The 17112-nt window shown below is 40.2% G+C and overlaps 1 protein-coding gene across 3 annotated transcripts in view; it reads right to left on the reverse strand.

Annotated features, from left to right (window-relative positions):
- The window catches only part of CRY1 (cryptochrome circadian regulator 1), a 42705-nt gene extending 27986 nt beyond the window's left edge, over positions 1-14719 (reverse strand). For 2 of the 3 annotated variants that reach the window (XM_067469222.1, XM_060776936.2), the window contains exon 1: positions 14131-14719. In XM_067469222.1, the coding sequence (XP_067325323.1) occupies positions 14131-14288 (158 nt within the window). In that variant the 5' untranslated portion in view covers positions 14289-14719. The remainder of the gene's footprint in view (positions 1-14130) is intronic. The other variant, XM_060776937.2, reaches the window with a different exon arrangement.
- Between the last annotated feature and the right edge of the window lie 2393 nt (positions 14720-17112).

Raw genomic sequence — 17112 nt, forward strand, 5'->3', positions numbered from 1 at the left:
AGGTACAATCAAAGTAGTAGGTCAGACAATCACTTGGACAAAAAGTGATGTATACCCATTTATTCTGTATTGTTTGAATGGTCTTCCTTAAACTGGTGACACTTGAGACCCTCCTGGTGTTGACTGGGAGGAGGCCAAAATCAGTAAGTATTTGGACATATTCACACACTCATAAAATTTCAATTTAAAAGGAGACATTTGCATCCCCTTTCTTAAACAACAGAGAACTAGAGTATGGGAAGGGAGGTCAAAGTATGAACAACCCCATAACAACATCTGCTGAGGCTGGCATTTCTCTACCCTTACTACAGAAGCTGTTTTATTACAGGAGTGTCATCAGTGAAGTCTGAAAAAACATTTAAATCTCTCTCTCTGTCACCCTGAATATTGATCAATCACTATCCCAGTATTTTCAGTAAAAGTATCTTTAGTTACAAAAAAATATTTGTGTGATGTTATGTACTGTGGCCCTTGTGTATTGTGACTGTATTTATTACTGTGCAAATGTGCATATCTAAATTATAAATCAGAGCCCCCGATGGCACAGTGGGTTAAACTACTGAGCTGCTGAATTTGCTGACCAAAAGGTCAGCGGTTCGAATCCGGGGAGCAGGGTAAGCTCCCGCTATTAGCCCCAGCTTCTGCCAACCAAGCAATTTGAAAACATGCAAATTTGCCAGCCACATGACCTTGGAGGAATCTACAGACAACACTGGCTCTTCGGCTTAGAAATGGAGATGAGCGATCCCCCTGCCCAGAGTTGGACGGAACTAGATTTAATATCAAGGGAAAACCTTTACTTTAAATGATCTATCAAATGTTTTCATGTCCTGGAAAAGTGCTGATTTACCCAGCACAGAATGTTCCGTCACATACACGTGCCTCAGTGTCAGATGAACCCACTGAGCAAGATGACTTACATACACAGCAATTGTGCTAAATAGGACCTTGGTTCATAGAATCATAGAATCATAGAGTTGGAAGAGACCTCATGGACCATCCAGTCCAACCCCCTGCCAAGAAACAGGAATATTGCATTAAAATCACCCCTGACAGATGGCCATCGAGCCTCTGTTTAAAAGCTTCCAAAGAAGGAGCCTCCACCACACTCCGGGGCAGAGAGTTCCACTGCTGAACGGCTCTCACAGTCAGGAAGTTCTTCCTCATGTTCAGATGGAATCTCCTCTCTTGTAGTTTGAAGCCATTGTTCCGTGTCCTAGTCTCCAAGGAAGCAGAAAACAAGCTTGCTCCCTCCTCCCTGTGGCTTCCTCTCACATATTTATACATGGCTATCCTATCCCCTCTCAGCCTTCTCTTCTTCAGGCTAAACATGCCCAGCTCCTTAAGCTGCTCCTCATTGGGCTTGTTCTCCAGACCCTTGATCATTTTAGTCGCCCTCCTCTGGACACATTCCAACTTGTCAATCTCTCTCTTGAATTGTGGTGCCCAGAATTGGACACAACTGATCTCCACTAAGAATATGTAAACTTTGAACTGAATGGTAGTTATAGGATCACCTTATGATCCTGGACAAGAGAAGTAAATCCTCAAACAGGGATTTACATGCAAGGATGAATAATTATGGTAGTTTTCTCTCTACCATAGAAGAAAATGAATATTCCTCCACAGGATTCACCCTCTTTGAAGATTCTGAAGTGTTGCACATTATTCTGTGGCCAAAACATGTGGGGATTTGTGCAAAAATACTAAAGGGGGGGGAGGTTAGAAAAAAGATTTCCTGCATAGCATGTGTTGTTTTTGTTTGTTTGTTGTTGTTTTTTGCATAATAACAGGTTTTTCTGTACAGAAAATAGGGGGGGTGGGGGGGGATAACTCTCCAGTTTTCTTGGTTAATTCCCTGCAACTGTTTATGATTTTTCAATACCCACTACAATATGCATTTTTGACAAGAGATTAATGGATTTTTTCATCCTTATTCTCCACAGTATAACAAAAGGTTTTATCTAGTAGCCAAACAAGAGTTTGGATTTTTATTTTATTTGCCTTTATGTGAAGTATCTTGGCACCATCAATGTAGTGTCGTAATCGGATTCTTATGCAGCTAGACAGAAACATGTGCCAGGCAAGGCTGTCCTGAGCCTCTCCCAATACAGGTTCAACATGTTACAGTTCAATTTTGTTTCTCATACTACATTTAGCTTGCTGCTAAATTGTCAATCCGCCACCCACAACTTTTAGATGGTTGTAGGTTAGAGGAAACAGTGCAGGATACTTTCTACATTCTAGATGACCTTGATAAGAATGCATTTGATACAAAAGCTTGCTCTTGGCTTTCCTGAAGCTTATTAATTCTGGTAATATGCAGTTATGTTTGCAGCTAATCACATGTGGTGGCTTACTCTTTTGAACACAAGCAGATCTATACCTAAAAGATTCCTTTCTTGCTCCAACTTTTAAGCTGGGAAAATTTCTCAGATGATCAAAATTGTGTGGTCATCTATTAGGGATGCCTCAACTGTGTGTTCCTGCAAGGCAGGTGATTGGATTGGGTGGCCCTTTTGGTCTCTACAAACTATATGATTCTATGGGGATAGGTCAGAAATAGACAAAAAAGGGGGTCCATTTCTTGGCAAAATTAAAAATTATGGTTATGATCTAAAAAACTCCAACTGGTTTATGAGCCAACCTAAAATTTAAGAACTTCAGGGGAGGAATTTCTCCCAGTCCCATGTTGTCACAGATATGGCCAGTGGGGACCTGAGAGATAAGGGAGGTCAGGTGGCCCTCTCTCTGCCCACTTTTCAAAGACACATGAAAACGTTTGCATTTAAAGAGATTTACTATTTTTAATTATATCTCAGAATGTGCCTACCTGTGTTGTTTTAATGTAAGTTGTGAGTTGCTTTGGGTCTAAAGAAAAGCAGGATATAAACTAACTAACTAGAATGAAAGGGTCAAGATTTTAACTATGTTTGAGAAACTGTTAGGAGGGGAAAAATCAAATTGTTGATATCAGTTTTATGAAAGGGTAGTAGCAGAAGATAGTAATATAGTTGCATTTGATTCCTGACCTCCATACCTACTTTAGGAACGGTGTCTTCATACCTGGCTATTTTCCCCCAAGGTATTTTAAATGGAATCATCAGAAATAACCAGTCCCTTAAATGACACTGGATTGTAGAGGGATCTCTTCATAAACAGTGTCAGATCCTGAAGTTCTCATCTATGCTTCAACAAAACAGAAGCACAGCTAGTAGACAGGAAAACAAGAATTTCCCATTGTGGTGCTTAAACTTTGGAAGAACTTCCCTCCTAGATTGAATGGATATTCTCTAACTTCTTTTAAATAGGTTGAGTCAGTTTTATTCCAAATACTGAATACTTAGCACTTTTGGTTAAGCAATCTGCTATTAAAGATATTTCCTTGATACAGTCTAACTGCTTTTTTGTTTATTTTGTATTGCTTTCTGCGATTTATATGCTTGCAAACCTTCAAGAGTTAGATTTTGACACAGAAGGATTAAATACAAATGATCTAATTAGACCTGCTCATTTGATAATAAGCTGTCATCACACAATATCTGGCAGTCTAGTGTTCTTTGGTCAAGTTACAGTTGTTCTCTATTTTGTAATCACACATTTGGTTTATTACAATGCTTTATGTGTGGGGGTGCCTTCATAAACTTCAGCTGGTTCTAATCAGTACAGTGATTCCTTAACAGTAACTAAAAGAGCTGTCTATCAATAACTGTCTTATAGTCAAATTCGATTTACCTTTATGTAAAGTATTTTGGGAGGGAGAACAGAGAACAGAGGGAGAACAGGGAAAGTAGTCTTAAACAGGCAATTGAGCTGAAGATGCCCCCTGCTCCTCAAGACCACTGAGATCAGGAACATTCAAGCTCCCTCCCTGAGGAGAGTAGCAAACTGTCCTCCCCCAAATATCCGCTCTGCTCAGTAGCATTTTGTCATTAACTGCCTTACAGTTTCCAGGTATAAATTATATTAGTGGAGAATGAACTAACAAAAATGTTCCTTACTTACATTTTTCTTTACTTAGGCCTATGAATTTGATTGCCAACCACATTTCATCGCATAATAGTTGTACCCCCATTTCCGTAGTGGATAAAATTGGACTTTTAATTCTCCTTGGATAATAGTCGCACACTTAGTTCACTTGCTTGGGTGAGTAAATGAAGGACAACCCTTGCTTTCTAATAATTCATTGTACATTAGTTTTGTTTCATGCCCAAACTTATTAAAAGTATTGTGTATAAAATTATATTCAACCTATGTGTATAAGGTATATGTGACACATTCAGTTTGTGTTAGATTTTGGATTCCATCTCCAAGATCTTATTGTATGTATACAAACATTACAAATCTGGGGGGGAAAATCCAAATCCAAAACCTAATCAAGGGATGTTCAACCTGTACTCCTCTCCCAAATGAAATACACAAAATGTATGTCCATCAGAAACCTTTGACTCACAAGAACAACTAAGATTAAAGAGGGCCTTAGGTGCCATTAAAAAACCAAACAACTGAATCGAGGCAAAGCCCATGTGAGATAAATATTTTATTTTTATCAGATGAAGAAATTTAAACATTAAAATGAAGAAAATAAACAAGAATATTGAATCACGTACAAAGGAAAAAATAGTAATGAGAAAGCATTGAGAGGCAAACAATCTGCACAATCCTTTTCTTACAGAGGAGAAAGACAAACTGAGATGAAAGAAGACATGGTGGGCTGCAACATGTACCATACGGAGGAGCAGTAAGGTTCTCGCCAAAGCTATTCTGCACTGTGAGTGAACAAAGACTGAAAGAATAAGAATTTCTAACATTTCTGACTATAACCAAGTGATTTATGGTAATGGCCACACTAAATTCGTTGTTTCAATAATTAGTGTTAGTCTTGTTGCTTGCAGCAGCAGCTTGAAATATTATTTGTTTATTTATAACCTGCTTTTTCTCTCCACAAGGAGACTTTGTAAGACTTAAAAACAAACAAACATGAACTCTTTCTCTATGCTGCTCAGACTTCCCATTGAGTTTGTTGCCCCATAGTATTCCACCATGCATCCTAATGACTCCAGATTCAAATATCCTCAAATATTTCTACATTTTCCTATTGTGGGCAAACACTTCCGTCAGTTTATGTTCTCTTTTATTTACATCTGACCAAACCTTCCTTTTTCTAGAGGAAGAAGAAGAAGAAGAAGGGGAGGAGGAGGAGGAAGAAGAAGAGATGGAGAGAGGAACACTTTTGTAACTGAGTGAGAAGGGGAATAACATGTACTGGGATCATTTGATTTTATGGGGTTGTGGGAGTAGGGAACAGTGAGAAGTATTAAATATTGAGATTTTAAAAAAGATAGACATATCAAAGGAATGAAAATAAAAGGGCAAGAATTTTAAGTTAAGGTATATGCAGATGACATGGTGGTCATCATAGAAGATCCCATAAAGAGCATACCAAATTTGATGGGAATAATTAGTAAGCATGGAAGTGTGACAGGTCTTAACATAAACAAAGAGAAATCAATATTTTAAACTAAAAAATCTTTCAAAAATAATGTTGATAAACTGCAGAATGTTTCAGAGTGCAAGGTTACAAGGAAAGTTAAATATTTAGGAATATGGATAAGTAATGAAAGTAATAATTTTTATCAAGATAACTATGGGAAGGCTTGGAAGGAGGTTATAAAGATCTGGATAGTTGGCAAAGGATTCAACTATCCTGGTTAGGAAGGAAAGCCATGCTAAAAATGATGGTTTTACCAAAAATGCTGTTTCTATTTCAAAATTTACAAATAATTAAGGGAGTGAAGATTTTTGAAAAATTAAGGAATTGGTTATGGAATGGGAAAAAAGGCTAGAATTGCATTTAGAAATCAAATAGATGCAAAAGATAGAAGAGTATTGGCACTTCCAGATCTTAAATACTATTATGAAACTGCAGGCTTTAGTTGGCTAATGCTAATGGACTGGAGCAAATTAGAAAATCAAGCCTTACTTAGTCTAGAGGGGCACAATCTGAGATTTGGTTGGCATGCCTATCTACGGTATGGAAAAGAGAAGGCTAATTAAGATTTTAGTAGGCACGTCATAAGATAGAAAAGATACAAGGGATGGAGCAGATAATTCCTTTATGGTTGCGCCTTTTGGAAGCAGTGTTAAAACCAACATACAATGAGGAACTGAGAACTTATAGGGAACATCGAATTGAAGAAAAGGACAATGAAAACTAAAAGGGAGAGAAAGGTTAGGGATAAATGACTGGTTTCATTATCATCCATTGCAGGATATATTTAGGAAAAAACAAACTGGGTTTGCTAAAAAGAAATCAGAATTGGAAAATATTCTGGGGAAGAAAATAAAAGATTGATCTCTAGGTTATCCAAGTATATCTTAGAATATAATTTGGAAGACAATAGAATATAATTTCCAAGACAGATGAGGGGGGATATTCCATGCACCCAGTTTCTTAGCACATAGACATTTTTTTTTTGCTACATTGCCTTTGAACCCTCTACCACCTGGTCTGTGTATATAATTAGAAAATGGAAGAAAAAGAGTAGAGAACCTATGCTTTGCTTTCCAGTACACTTAGAAATGGTCTCTAATTAACAAGAAATAAAATCGCAAAATGATCCCACCATTTCCAGTTTTTAATTTTGTGTGTGCTTATTTTGCTTTGATGTTCTGATGGAAAGTGTGAACATATGTGTTGCTAGGATGTTTTGGAAGCAGTGGATCTCTGAGTATCACCATTTTTCTTTCTGGAAAATTGGGAGTCTTGACAATTTCAGATATCTGGGTTGATAATTTTGGCTCATATAAGATCTATGCCTTGAACTCATTTTCTGGGGTGGATTATCCATTTTTCCAACTAGTCAGGATTGGCTCATCTGTCTTCTTTGATAGTGCCCAAACTGCCCACAACAGGTGTTCAATTTTTCAAGACTGTCAATGATCCCCAAAAGGATTGGGAATCCCAGTGTAATGTCAGGAAGAGTCATATGTCAGCAGTGCATCCACACTTTAAACAGTGCAGAGGACTATCTGTCTCTCTTTATATTAAATATTAAACCAAAATAATTCCATTTTAACAGATTCAAAAATGACAGCTAGACATTTAAAACAAGATAAACAGAGCCTTATGATCAGTGTTTTGCAGACTGAAAGTAGGCAGGCTCTGTTAGCCCTGTTCCAATTCTTTCTTTTTTTTTTAATACCCTTTCTTTTTAGCCAAGGAAGTGTATTCAAAAGCAAAATTATACAGTGATAAACTTGAGTCAACTTTAAAGTGTTTATATTATGAACACTGTAAAAGTACTCAAGGAAAGGGGACAAGAGAAAGGAGGTCAGTGATACCATGTGACAAGCCTGACTAGCAACTATGTATGGTGTGTCAGTAGGGCAACTATAGATAAAACTCATTTTAACATGTTTTAACATGAATTTTCCCACACATCTCACTGCATCAGATCCAGCATAGCATAAATTTAAAAACTTTTCCTATATTTCATTATGCACATATCCTCATGATATTACATGATGCTTTCACTGTTTTATCTATGTAACTTGTAACTTAACTGTTTTAGATATAACTCAACATAACTTGTAAAGTAAGTTTTAAAGTATTGAAAGGAGGCTTCAAATTAATGACATACACAATTCATGATATGTAAATCAGAAGACCAACTTCCTTGCTCATCCTGGATCCTAAAAGGAGTTACCGGCTAACATTCCACTATTGTTTTTATTTATAAACAGAATGTAGATCACAACATTGACACCTGTCAAACTGTTAAACTTTCCCTCAGAACATGCCACACATTCCTGGATAGAGCAAAAGGCCCTTACCTCTGTTAAATAATAAAAAGATCATTTTAATTGGGCAGAAACAAATGAAGCTGCTTTAGACTGAATGATGCCACTTATCTATCTGGCTCAATTGTGTCTGTACTAATTGAAAGAGACCCTTACAGGAATTTGCAAGGAATGGAAGAAGAAGGAATAACAAGTGAGGTCCTTCAGTGGAGAAAGGCTGTAAAACCTTCTCCAAATTTTCCTGCTAGGTGGATACCAGCTTTTAATGCTCACTAGGTTATACTAATCTATGAGCCTGCACTCAGAAACATAAATCATTAATATAATTTAAGTGTTCAGCATTTGTATGGTAATAAACACATCTAGCTATAGATAGGAAGTTCCAAAACTTGATTCGAACTCAGCAGCTTTTGGCTAGTCTCTTTCACTGACATATCCTGAGGTTGGAAAAATAAATTTGGTTTTGATTGCGAAACACTCAAATGAAGGTATTTGGTACAGCAACAGGAGAGGACTGCGTATGCAACTGCCTCTATGCTGCCAGCATCAGGAAGAGTCTGGAATGAGAACCATTAAGAACAAGTCATAGCAAGAAAAAGGAAATGGGTCAGCTGCATGACCGCATATATAACCAAGTGATGACTCAGTGTCTATGGCACAGCAAAGGGTAATGAGCGAAAATAAGACCTCATTCTTGAAGCCCATCGATCTTAGCAAATGTGCAAAGAGTATCAGGGAAACTTTTGGCTAACTGCTTTCCCAGCTGCACTCAAACAAGGTAATTGGTATATCTGCATTGTAGAATTACTGCAGTTTGACCCAACTTTAATTGCTGTGGTTCAATGCTATGGAATGCTGGGAAGTGTAGTTTCGATAAAGTCTTGGGTCTTCTCTCACTAAACTGCAAACCCCAAGATTTGACAACATTGAGCCATGGCAGTTAAAGTGGTATTCTATTGTGGTTGTTTGTGTATGAGGAAGGGGCTTGTGCATCCTATGCATCTGGAGCAGTGGTTCCCAACCTTTCTTTGACCAGGGACTACTCTCCAACATTAGTATCAAAAGGGTTATGAATCTGTTTTTGCTCAACTTTAGATTTAGTTTGGTTATTTAGGGTGATGTTTCAGAAAATTGCATTGGATAGACCACATCAGCTTTAGTTTCTGATACAGAACATATGCTACCCAGTAGTCGCCATATTTAATAATCTTCAGCACTATAAGGAGAGTTTGCGAGACCAATCTCTCATTCCAACTGTGTAGTAACAGTGAGGCCATAGATCATATTTTAGTTCTTGCAGACCACTAGTGGTCCACGGACCACAGGTTGGAAACCACTAATACGGAGTCTCTGACCTGTGGCATCAGACTACAGCTCCCATTACTCCATTTTAACTGGCATGACCCAATGCTATGGAATACTGGGTTTTGTAATCTGGTGAGGCACCAATGATTTTCGGCAGAGAAGGTTAAAGATCTTACAAAACTGCAAATCCCAGTTTGTTATTGGTCCATTTTACAGTGTATTACAGGCATGGGCAAACTTGGGCCCTCTGGGTGTTTTGGACTTCAACTCCCACCATTCCTAACAGCCTCAGGCCCTTTTGTTTTCCCCCTCAGCCGCTTATGCATGTTTTCGAACTGACAAGTTGGCAGAAGCTAGAGTAACAGCAGGAGCTCGCCCTGCTCCCCAGATTCGAATTGCCAACCTTTTGGTCAGCAAGTTCAGCAGCTCAGCAGTTTAACCCACTGTGCCTCTGGGGGCTCCACTATAATTGTTGTGCAAAATCGAGACTTTCTTTATAGATATCGATCTATGTATAGTTATAGATCAGAGCGTTCCATAGTGTGTTGTGACACATTCATCTGCCATAAGATGTGACCCCCCGCCTATAGAACACACTCCCAAATGAGGTAAGATCTGCTCCCTCCCACCTGGCTTTTAGAAAAAAATTAAAATCATGGTTCTGGTACTAGGCCTTCAGACTGTAGACGTATGTAGCATTTTAGAGGGATGTTGACTGGAACGGCAATTTGACTGACAAAACTGTTTTATTGTTTTAATGCTTGTTGATGTATTATTTTAATTGTAATTTATGTTTAATTGTGGTTTTACTATTGTAATTGTTTGTATTGGCATCGTATCGGTGCCCAACGAAAGGCATTGAATCTTGCCATTATTTATGTGTAAACCGCTTTTTGCCCCGGTGAAGGGAGTTGGGACTGGGTGGCCTTAAGTATTTTCTATTGCTCATGGGGGTTCTGTGTGGGAAGTTTGCCCCAATTCTGTAATTGGTGAGGCTCTTTGATTGTTGGTGAACTATAAATCCCAGCAACTACAACTCCCAAATGTCAAGGTCTATTTCCCCAAATTCCATCTGTGTTCATATTTGGGCATATGGAGTATTCGTGTCAAGTTTGGTCTAGATCCTGGATGTAGGTAAACTACAACTCCCAAACTCAAGGTCAATGCCCACCAAATCCTTGTGTTTTCTATTGGTCATGGGAGTCCTGTGTGCCACATTTGGTTCAATTCCATCGTTTGGTGGGGTTCAGAATGTTCTTTGATTGTAGGTGAACTATACATCCCAGCAACTACAACTCCCAAATGACAAAATCAATTTTTTTGAGTGAAGGGCATACATTGGGTTGTTAGGTGTACACTGTCCAAATTTGGTGTCAATTCGTTCCGTGGTTTTTGAGTTCTGTTAATCCCACAAACGAGCATTACATTTTTATTTATATACTAGATGTACCCGCCATGCTTTGCTGTGGCCAACCTTCCCTCTTTCCCTTCTTCCTTCACTCCCTCTTTCCTTCCTTCCTGTCATTCCTTCTCTTCTTCCTTCTCTATCTCTTTCCTTCCCCCTTTTTCTTTCTCTTCTGCTGTCTCTTTTCTTCCTTCTCTCTTTCCTTTCCTCTCTTTCTCTACATCTTCCCACTTTACTTCCTTCTTTCCTTTTTTCCTTTCCTTCTCTAAGTTTCCTTCCTTTCCCTTCTTCTTTCCCTCCCTCTTTCTCTCCTTCCTTCCTTCTCCCCTTTCTTCTTTCTTTCCCTCCCTCTTTCTTCCATTTTTCTGTATTGTCATTTACCTTTTCGTCATTTAGCTTTTTTGGTGCTTTTTAAGTCCCTTCTGCTGTGTTTTTCAGTGTTTTTATGAGTGAAGAACATACATTGGGTTGTTAAGTGTATTGTGTCCAAATTTGGTGTCAATTCCCCCAGAGGTTTTTGAGTTAATCCCACAAACGAACATTACATTTTTATTTCTATAGATTATTATTATTATCCTAGGCAGGCATGTAGCCGGGTGTGGGGGGGGGGGGGGGGGGCTTGAGGGGCTTGAGCCCCCCCCCCCCCCGAAATTCTCATGGTGGTTCGCAAAAAGGCCTTACTGGTGCATTATTTAAACTGTTATGTTTATTCATATCATGATCTGATCACCATACTCAATATATCCCATATGCATGGGGGTATTGGGGTAACGATACAAAAGGTTGGAGCCCCCAGTGGCGCAATGGGTTAAAGCACTGGGCTGCTGAGCTTGTTGATCTAAAGGTTGCAGGTTCGATTCTGGGGAGCGGCGTGTGCTTCCACTGTCAGCCCTAGCTTCTGCCAATCTAGCAGTTCGAAAACATGCAAATGTGAGTAGATCAATAGGTACCGCTCCGGCGGGAAGGCAACAGTGCTCCATGCAGTCATGCCGGCCACATGACCTTGGAGGTGTCTACGGACAACCCTGATTGGATTGCAATCATTACATATCCTACACCCCTGTGGATTTTTATTGGTTTTATTGTAACTCAGTTGCAGGGCCGTAGCCAGAAAAAAATTTTGGGAGGGGTTGAAATTTTCGCAGGGGGGGTTGAAACCTGCTTCCTAGCTCACGCTGAAGTAAAGAGCACAGCAGAGGGCAGAGCAGCCTTCCATAGCCTGCAGCTCTGCGCCTGTCAACCACCTCCACCAAGTCTGGCCTCCTTAATGAGAACATTCAACACACACATACCCAACTTGGTTGCTTCACTACATCGGCTATTGCTGCAAGTAATGACAGTGTGAATAAATTGTCAGTATTTGCCTGAGATAGTGCTTGCAGTTCTGGAGGGACTCTTAATTTTTTGCATCTCATAGACTTAGCATGGGGATTTGGTTAACCAGTTAAAATTCATGAGTAAACCAGTTTTTTTTAAAAAAATCTGAAACATTTCGGGAGGGGTTTGAACCCCTAACCCCCCCCCGCCCCTCGCTACAGGCCTGCTCAGTTGTATGGTGTGCTTATGTTTTGTTGTTGTACACTCCTTGACATGAGCAGCGGCATGAAAATATATTAAGATATCAAGATGAATGGTGCTCCATGTGATCATGCTGGCCACATGTCCTTGGAGGTGTGTACGGACAATGCCGGCTCTTCGGCTTAGAAATGGAGATGAGCACCACACCCCAGAGTCAGACATGACTGGACTTAATGTCAGGGGACTACCTTTACCTTTACAAAAGGTTTGCTAGGGTAGACCCTCTTTCACTCAGACTCACCCCCCCCCCCAATTGAAATCCTGGCTACGGGTCTGATCCTAGGACTGGGCCAGCTTAAGCAGCTGAGGGGGGGGGGGGGGAGGCCCAAGGCGGTTAGGAATGGTGGGAGTTGAAGTCCAAAACACCTGAAGGGAAGGCTCAAGCTGGCCCAGGCCTGTGATACACAATGCTGCTGTGTTGATGGGCTTAAGTGGCTGAGGGGGAAAAGAAAGGGCCCGAGGGGGTTAGGAATGGTGGGAGTTGAAGTCCAAAACAACTGGAGGGAAGGCCCAAGCTGGCCAAGGCCTGTGATACACAATACTGCTGTGTTGATGGGCTTTAAGTGGCTGAGGGGGGGAAGGAAAGGGACTGAGGCTGTTAGGAATGGTGGGAGTTGAAGTCCAAAACACCCGGAGGGCCCAAGTCCACCCATGCCTGGTGTGTTGTTGTTCTTCATTCGTTCAGTCGTCTCCGACTCTTCGTGACCTCATGGACCAGCCCACGCCAGAGCTCCCTGTCGGCCGTCACCACCCCCAGCTCCTTCAAGGTCAGTCCAGTCACTTCAAGGATGCCATCCATCCATCTTGCCCTTGGTCGGCCCCTCTTCCTTTTGCCTTCCACTTTCCCCAGCATAGTTGTCTTCTCTAGGCTTTGCTGTCTCCTCATGATGTGGCCAAAGTACTTCAACTTTGTCTCTAGTATCCTTCCCTCCAGTGAGCAGTCAGGCTTTATTTCCTGGAGGATGGACTGGTTGGATCTTCTCGCAGTCCAAGGCACGCTCAGAACTTTCCTCCAACACCACAGCTCAAAAGCATCGATCTTCCTTCGCTCAGCCTTCCCTAACGTCCAGCTCACACATCCGTAGGTTACTACAGGGAATACCATGGCTTTGACTAGGCGGATCTTTGTTGCCAGTCTGATGTCTCTGCTCTTTACTATTTTATCGAGACTGGACATTGCTCTCCTCCCAAGAAGTAAGCGTTTTCTGATTTCCTGGCCACAGTCTGCATCTGCAGTAATCTTTGCGCCTAGGAATACAAAGTCTAGGTTCTTGTGGGTTTTATCGGGCTATAGAGCCATGTTCTAGAGGCATTTCTCCTGACGTTTCGCCTGCATCTATGGCAAGCATCCTCAGAGGTAGTGAGGTCTGTTGGAATTAGGACAATGGGTTTATATATCTGTGGAATGGCTGGGGTGGGGCAAGGAGCTCTTCCCCGCTGCAGTTAGGTGTGAATGTTTCAGCTGATCACCTTCATTAGCATTTGAAGGCCTGGCTGTGCCTGGGAAAATGTTCTGTTGAGAGGTGTTAAGATGTGCCTGGTTGTTTCCTCTCTGCTGTTTTGCTGTTGTAATTTTAGAGGAAAGGGCCTGAGGCTGTGGTGGGAGTTGAAGTCCAAAACACCTGGAGGGAAGGCGCAAGCTAGCCAAGGCCTGTGATACACAATACTGCTGTACTGATGGGCTTAAGTGGCTGAGGGGGGAAAGGAAAGGGCCTGAGTCTGTTAGGAATGGTGGGAGTTGAAGTCCAAAGCATCTGGAGGGCCGAAGTCCACCCATGCCTGGTGTAGACCCAATATAATACAGCTTAACTGCGTCCAATGCGTCCTGCACTACCCACACCGACCTAACGACGACACCCAAACTATTTCGAGGGAAACAGCAGGCTACTTCCGAGTGTTACATAGTACCTGCAGCAGCGTTGTATAACCAGGCGGCGCCGCGCATGCGCACACTCCCGGGAGAAAAGGGAGATTTAGAAGCGGGGGGGGGGGGGCTTGCTTACATAAAGTAAAAAGATGAGGGAAGGGCTGCCACTCACCTCCAGCGGTTGATGCCGACGTTGGAAGAGCCGGCGAACCAGGGGTCGAGGATGTAGACGCAGCGGACGCTGTCGGCTCCTTGGATGACCTCCCTCAGGGCCGGGTTGTCATGGAGACGGAGCCCCTTGCGGAACCAGTGCACCGCGTTCACCCCCATCACTGACGAGAGGCAGCACAAGCAGGAGAAGAGAACGGTTACAGCCGAGGAGCGTGGCTCAAGTCGAAGCCAAGCTCATGCCGCCGCTGAGCGGGGAAGAAGAAGAAGAAGAGGGCCAAGAAGCGACGAGAAACCGCTTTAAGATCCCGTGGAAGCAGCGGCCGCGGCGGTGGAAGCAGCGGCGACGGTGTTGGGGGCGAAACGCATCCCTCTCGGATTGTTTTCCTTCCTCAGCGCCCCTCCTGGGTTTCCAAACTGCCGCCCCCTCCCTCTCCTCCTCCTCTTCCACTCTCTATTCCTAATTAATTCCCTCTAAATAGCCGTTTTTTTCCCCTCAGAGGAAAGAAGAATGAAGGGGAAATAACCCAACTTCCTTCCTCCCTTGCCGCCCGCCCTGTGACTCGAGGCAACTCGTCCCAACGACGGAAGCCGCCAAGCTCCGCCCTTCCTCGCCCCTGATTGGCCACCCCCGCACCACGTGACCGGGGGCGCCTCACGTTTCTGAAATGTGTTTTTCCTGCCTCGTGGAGGGAGAGGGATGGTTATGCAGGTCTTCTTATCTATGTAACTAATGAGATTGCCGTACAGGATGGTATAATACAATATAGTAATATATAATACCAATATTGTGCTATGCTAATAATAATACACTATATTATTTATACACTTTATTGTGTATAATAGGCAAATAATAATAATAATACACTTATGTATAATAGAAATGATACATAATAAAGTGTATAAATAATATATAATATAAAGTCTATTATTATTAGCCTATTATACATAATAAAGTGTATAAATAATATAAAGTCTATTGTTAATATTAGCATAGCACAATATTATATATAGTATATCATTTTATTATACATAAAGTGTATAAATAATATAAAGTGTATTATTATTAGCATAGCACAATATTATATTATACATAATAAAGTATATTAGTAATATAAAGTGTATTATTATTAGCCTATTATACATAATAAAGTGTATAAATAATATACAATGTATTATTAGCCTGTTATACATAATGTATAACATTATTGAGGGCCCCCGGTGGCGCAGTGGGTTAAAGCACTGAGCTGCTGAGCTTGTTGATCGAAAGGTCACAGGTTCGATTCCGGGGAGTGGCGTGAGCTTCCGCTGTCAGCCCTAGCTTCTGCCAACCTAGCAGTTCGAAAACATGCAAATGTGAGTAGATCAATAGGTATCGCTCCGGCGGGAAGGTAACGGCGCTCCATGCAGTCATGCCGGCCACATGACCTTGGAGGTGTCTACGGACAACGCTGGCTCTTCAGGCTTAGAAATGGAGATGAGCACCACACCCCAGAGTCAGACATGACTGGACTTAATGTCAGGGGACTACCTTTACCTTTATACATAATGTAGTGTATAAATAATATAAAGTGTATTATTATTATTAGCACGTGTGGACCATAATGACGGATCTTGCTAAAGATCGATGCTTTTGAGCTGTGGTGTTGGAGGAAAGTGCTGAGAGTGCCTTGGACTGCGAGAAGATCCAACCAGTCCATCCTCCAGGAAATAAAGCCCGGCTGCTCACTGGAGGGAAGGATACTAGAGACAAAGCTGAAGTACTTTGGCCACATCATGAGGAGACAGCAAAGCCTAGAGAAGACAATTATGCTGGGGAAAGTGGAAAGCAAAACGAAGAGGGGCCGACCAAGGGCAAGATGGATGGATGGCATCCTTGAAGTGACTGGACTGACCTTGAAGGAGCTGGGGGTGGTGACGGCCGACAGGGAGCTCTGGCGTGGGCTGGTCCATGAGGTCACGAAGAGTCGGAGACGACTGAACGAATGAACAACAACATTATTATTAGCATAGCACAATATTATATATAAATAGTGTATCATTCTTATTATACATAATAAAGTGTATAAGTAATATAAAGTGCATTACTATTATTATTTGCCTATTATACATAATAAAGTGTATAAATGATAAAATGTATTATTATTAGCATAGCACAATATTATATATAAATAGTCTTTATATTATTTATACACTTTATTATGTATCATTTCTATTATAATAAAAATGATACACTATTTATATATAATATTGTGCTATGCTAATAATACATTTTATATTATTTATACACTTTATTATTTATAACTGGCTAATAATAATATGCATTATATATTAGTTATACACTTTATTATGCATAATAAACATGATACACTATATATAATATTATGCTATGCTAATAATAATACACTTTATATTATTTATACACTTTATTATGTATAATTGGTTAATAATAATACACTTTATATTATTTATACACTTTATTATGCATAACAAAATGATATACTATTTATATATAATATTGTGCTATGCTAATAATAATACACTTTATATTATGTATACACTATTATGTATAATAAAAATGATATACTATATATATAATATTGTGCTATGCTAATAATAATACACTTTATATTATTTATACACTTTATTATGTATAATAGGGTAATAATAATACACTTTATATTATTTATACACTTTATTATGTATAATAAAAATGATACACTATTTATATATAATATGCTATGCTAATAATAATACACTTTATATTATTTATACACTTTATTATGTATAATAGGCTTATAATAATAATACACTTTATATTACTAATATACTTTATTATGTATAATAAAAATGATACGCTATTTATATATAATATTGTGCTATGCTAATAATACATTTATATTACTTATGCACTTTATTATGTCTAATTGGCTAATAATAATAATAATAATATACACTATATATTATTTATACACTTTATTATGCA

Source organism: Anolis sagrei, chromosome 5, assembly GCF_037176765.1.
Source record: "Anolis sagrei isolate rAnoSag1 chromosome 5, rAnoSag1.mat, whole genome shotgun sequence".
Classification (NCBI taxonomy): domain Eukaryota; kingdom Metazoa; phylum Chordata; class Lepidosauria; order Squamata; family Dactyloidae; genus Anolis; species Anolis sagrei.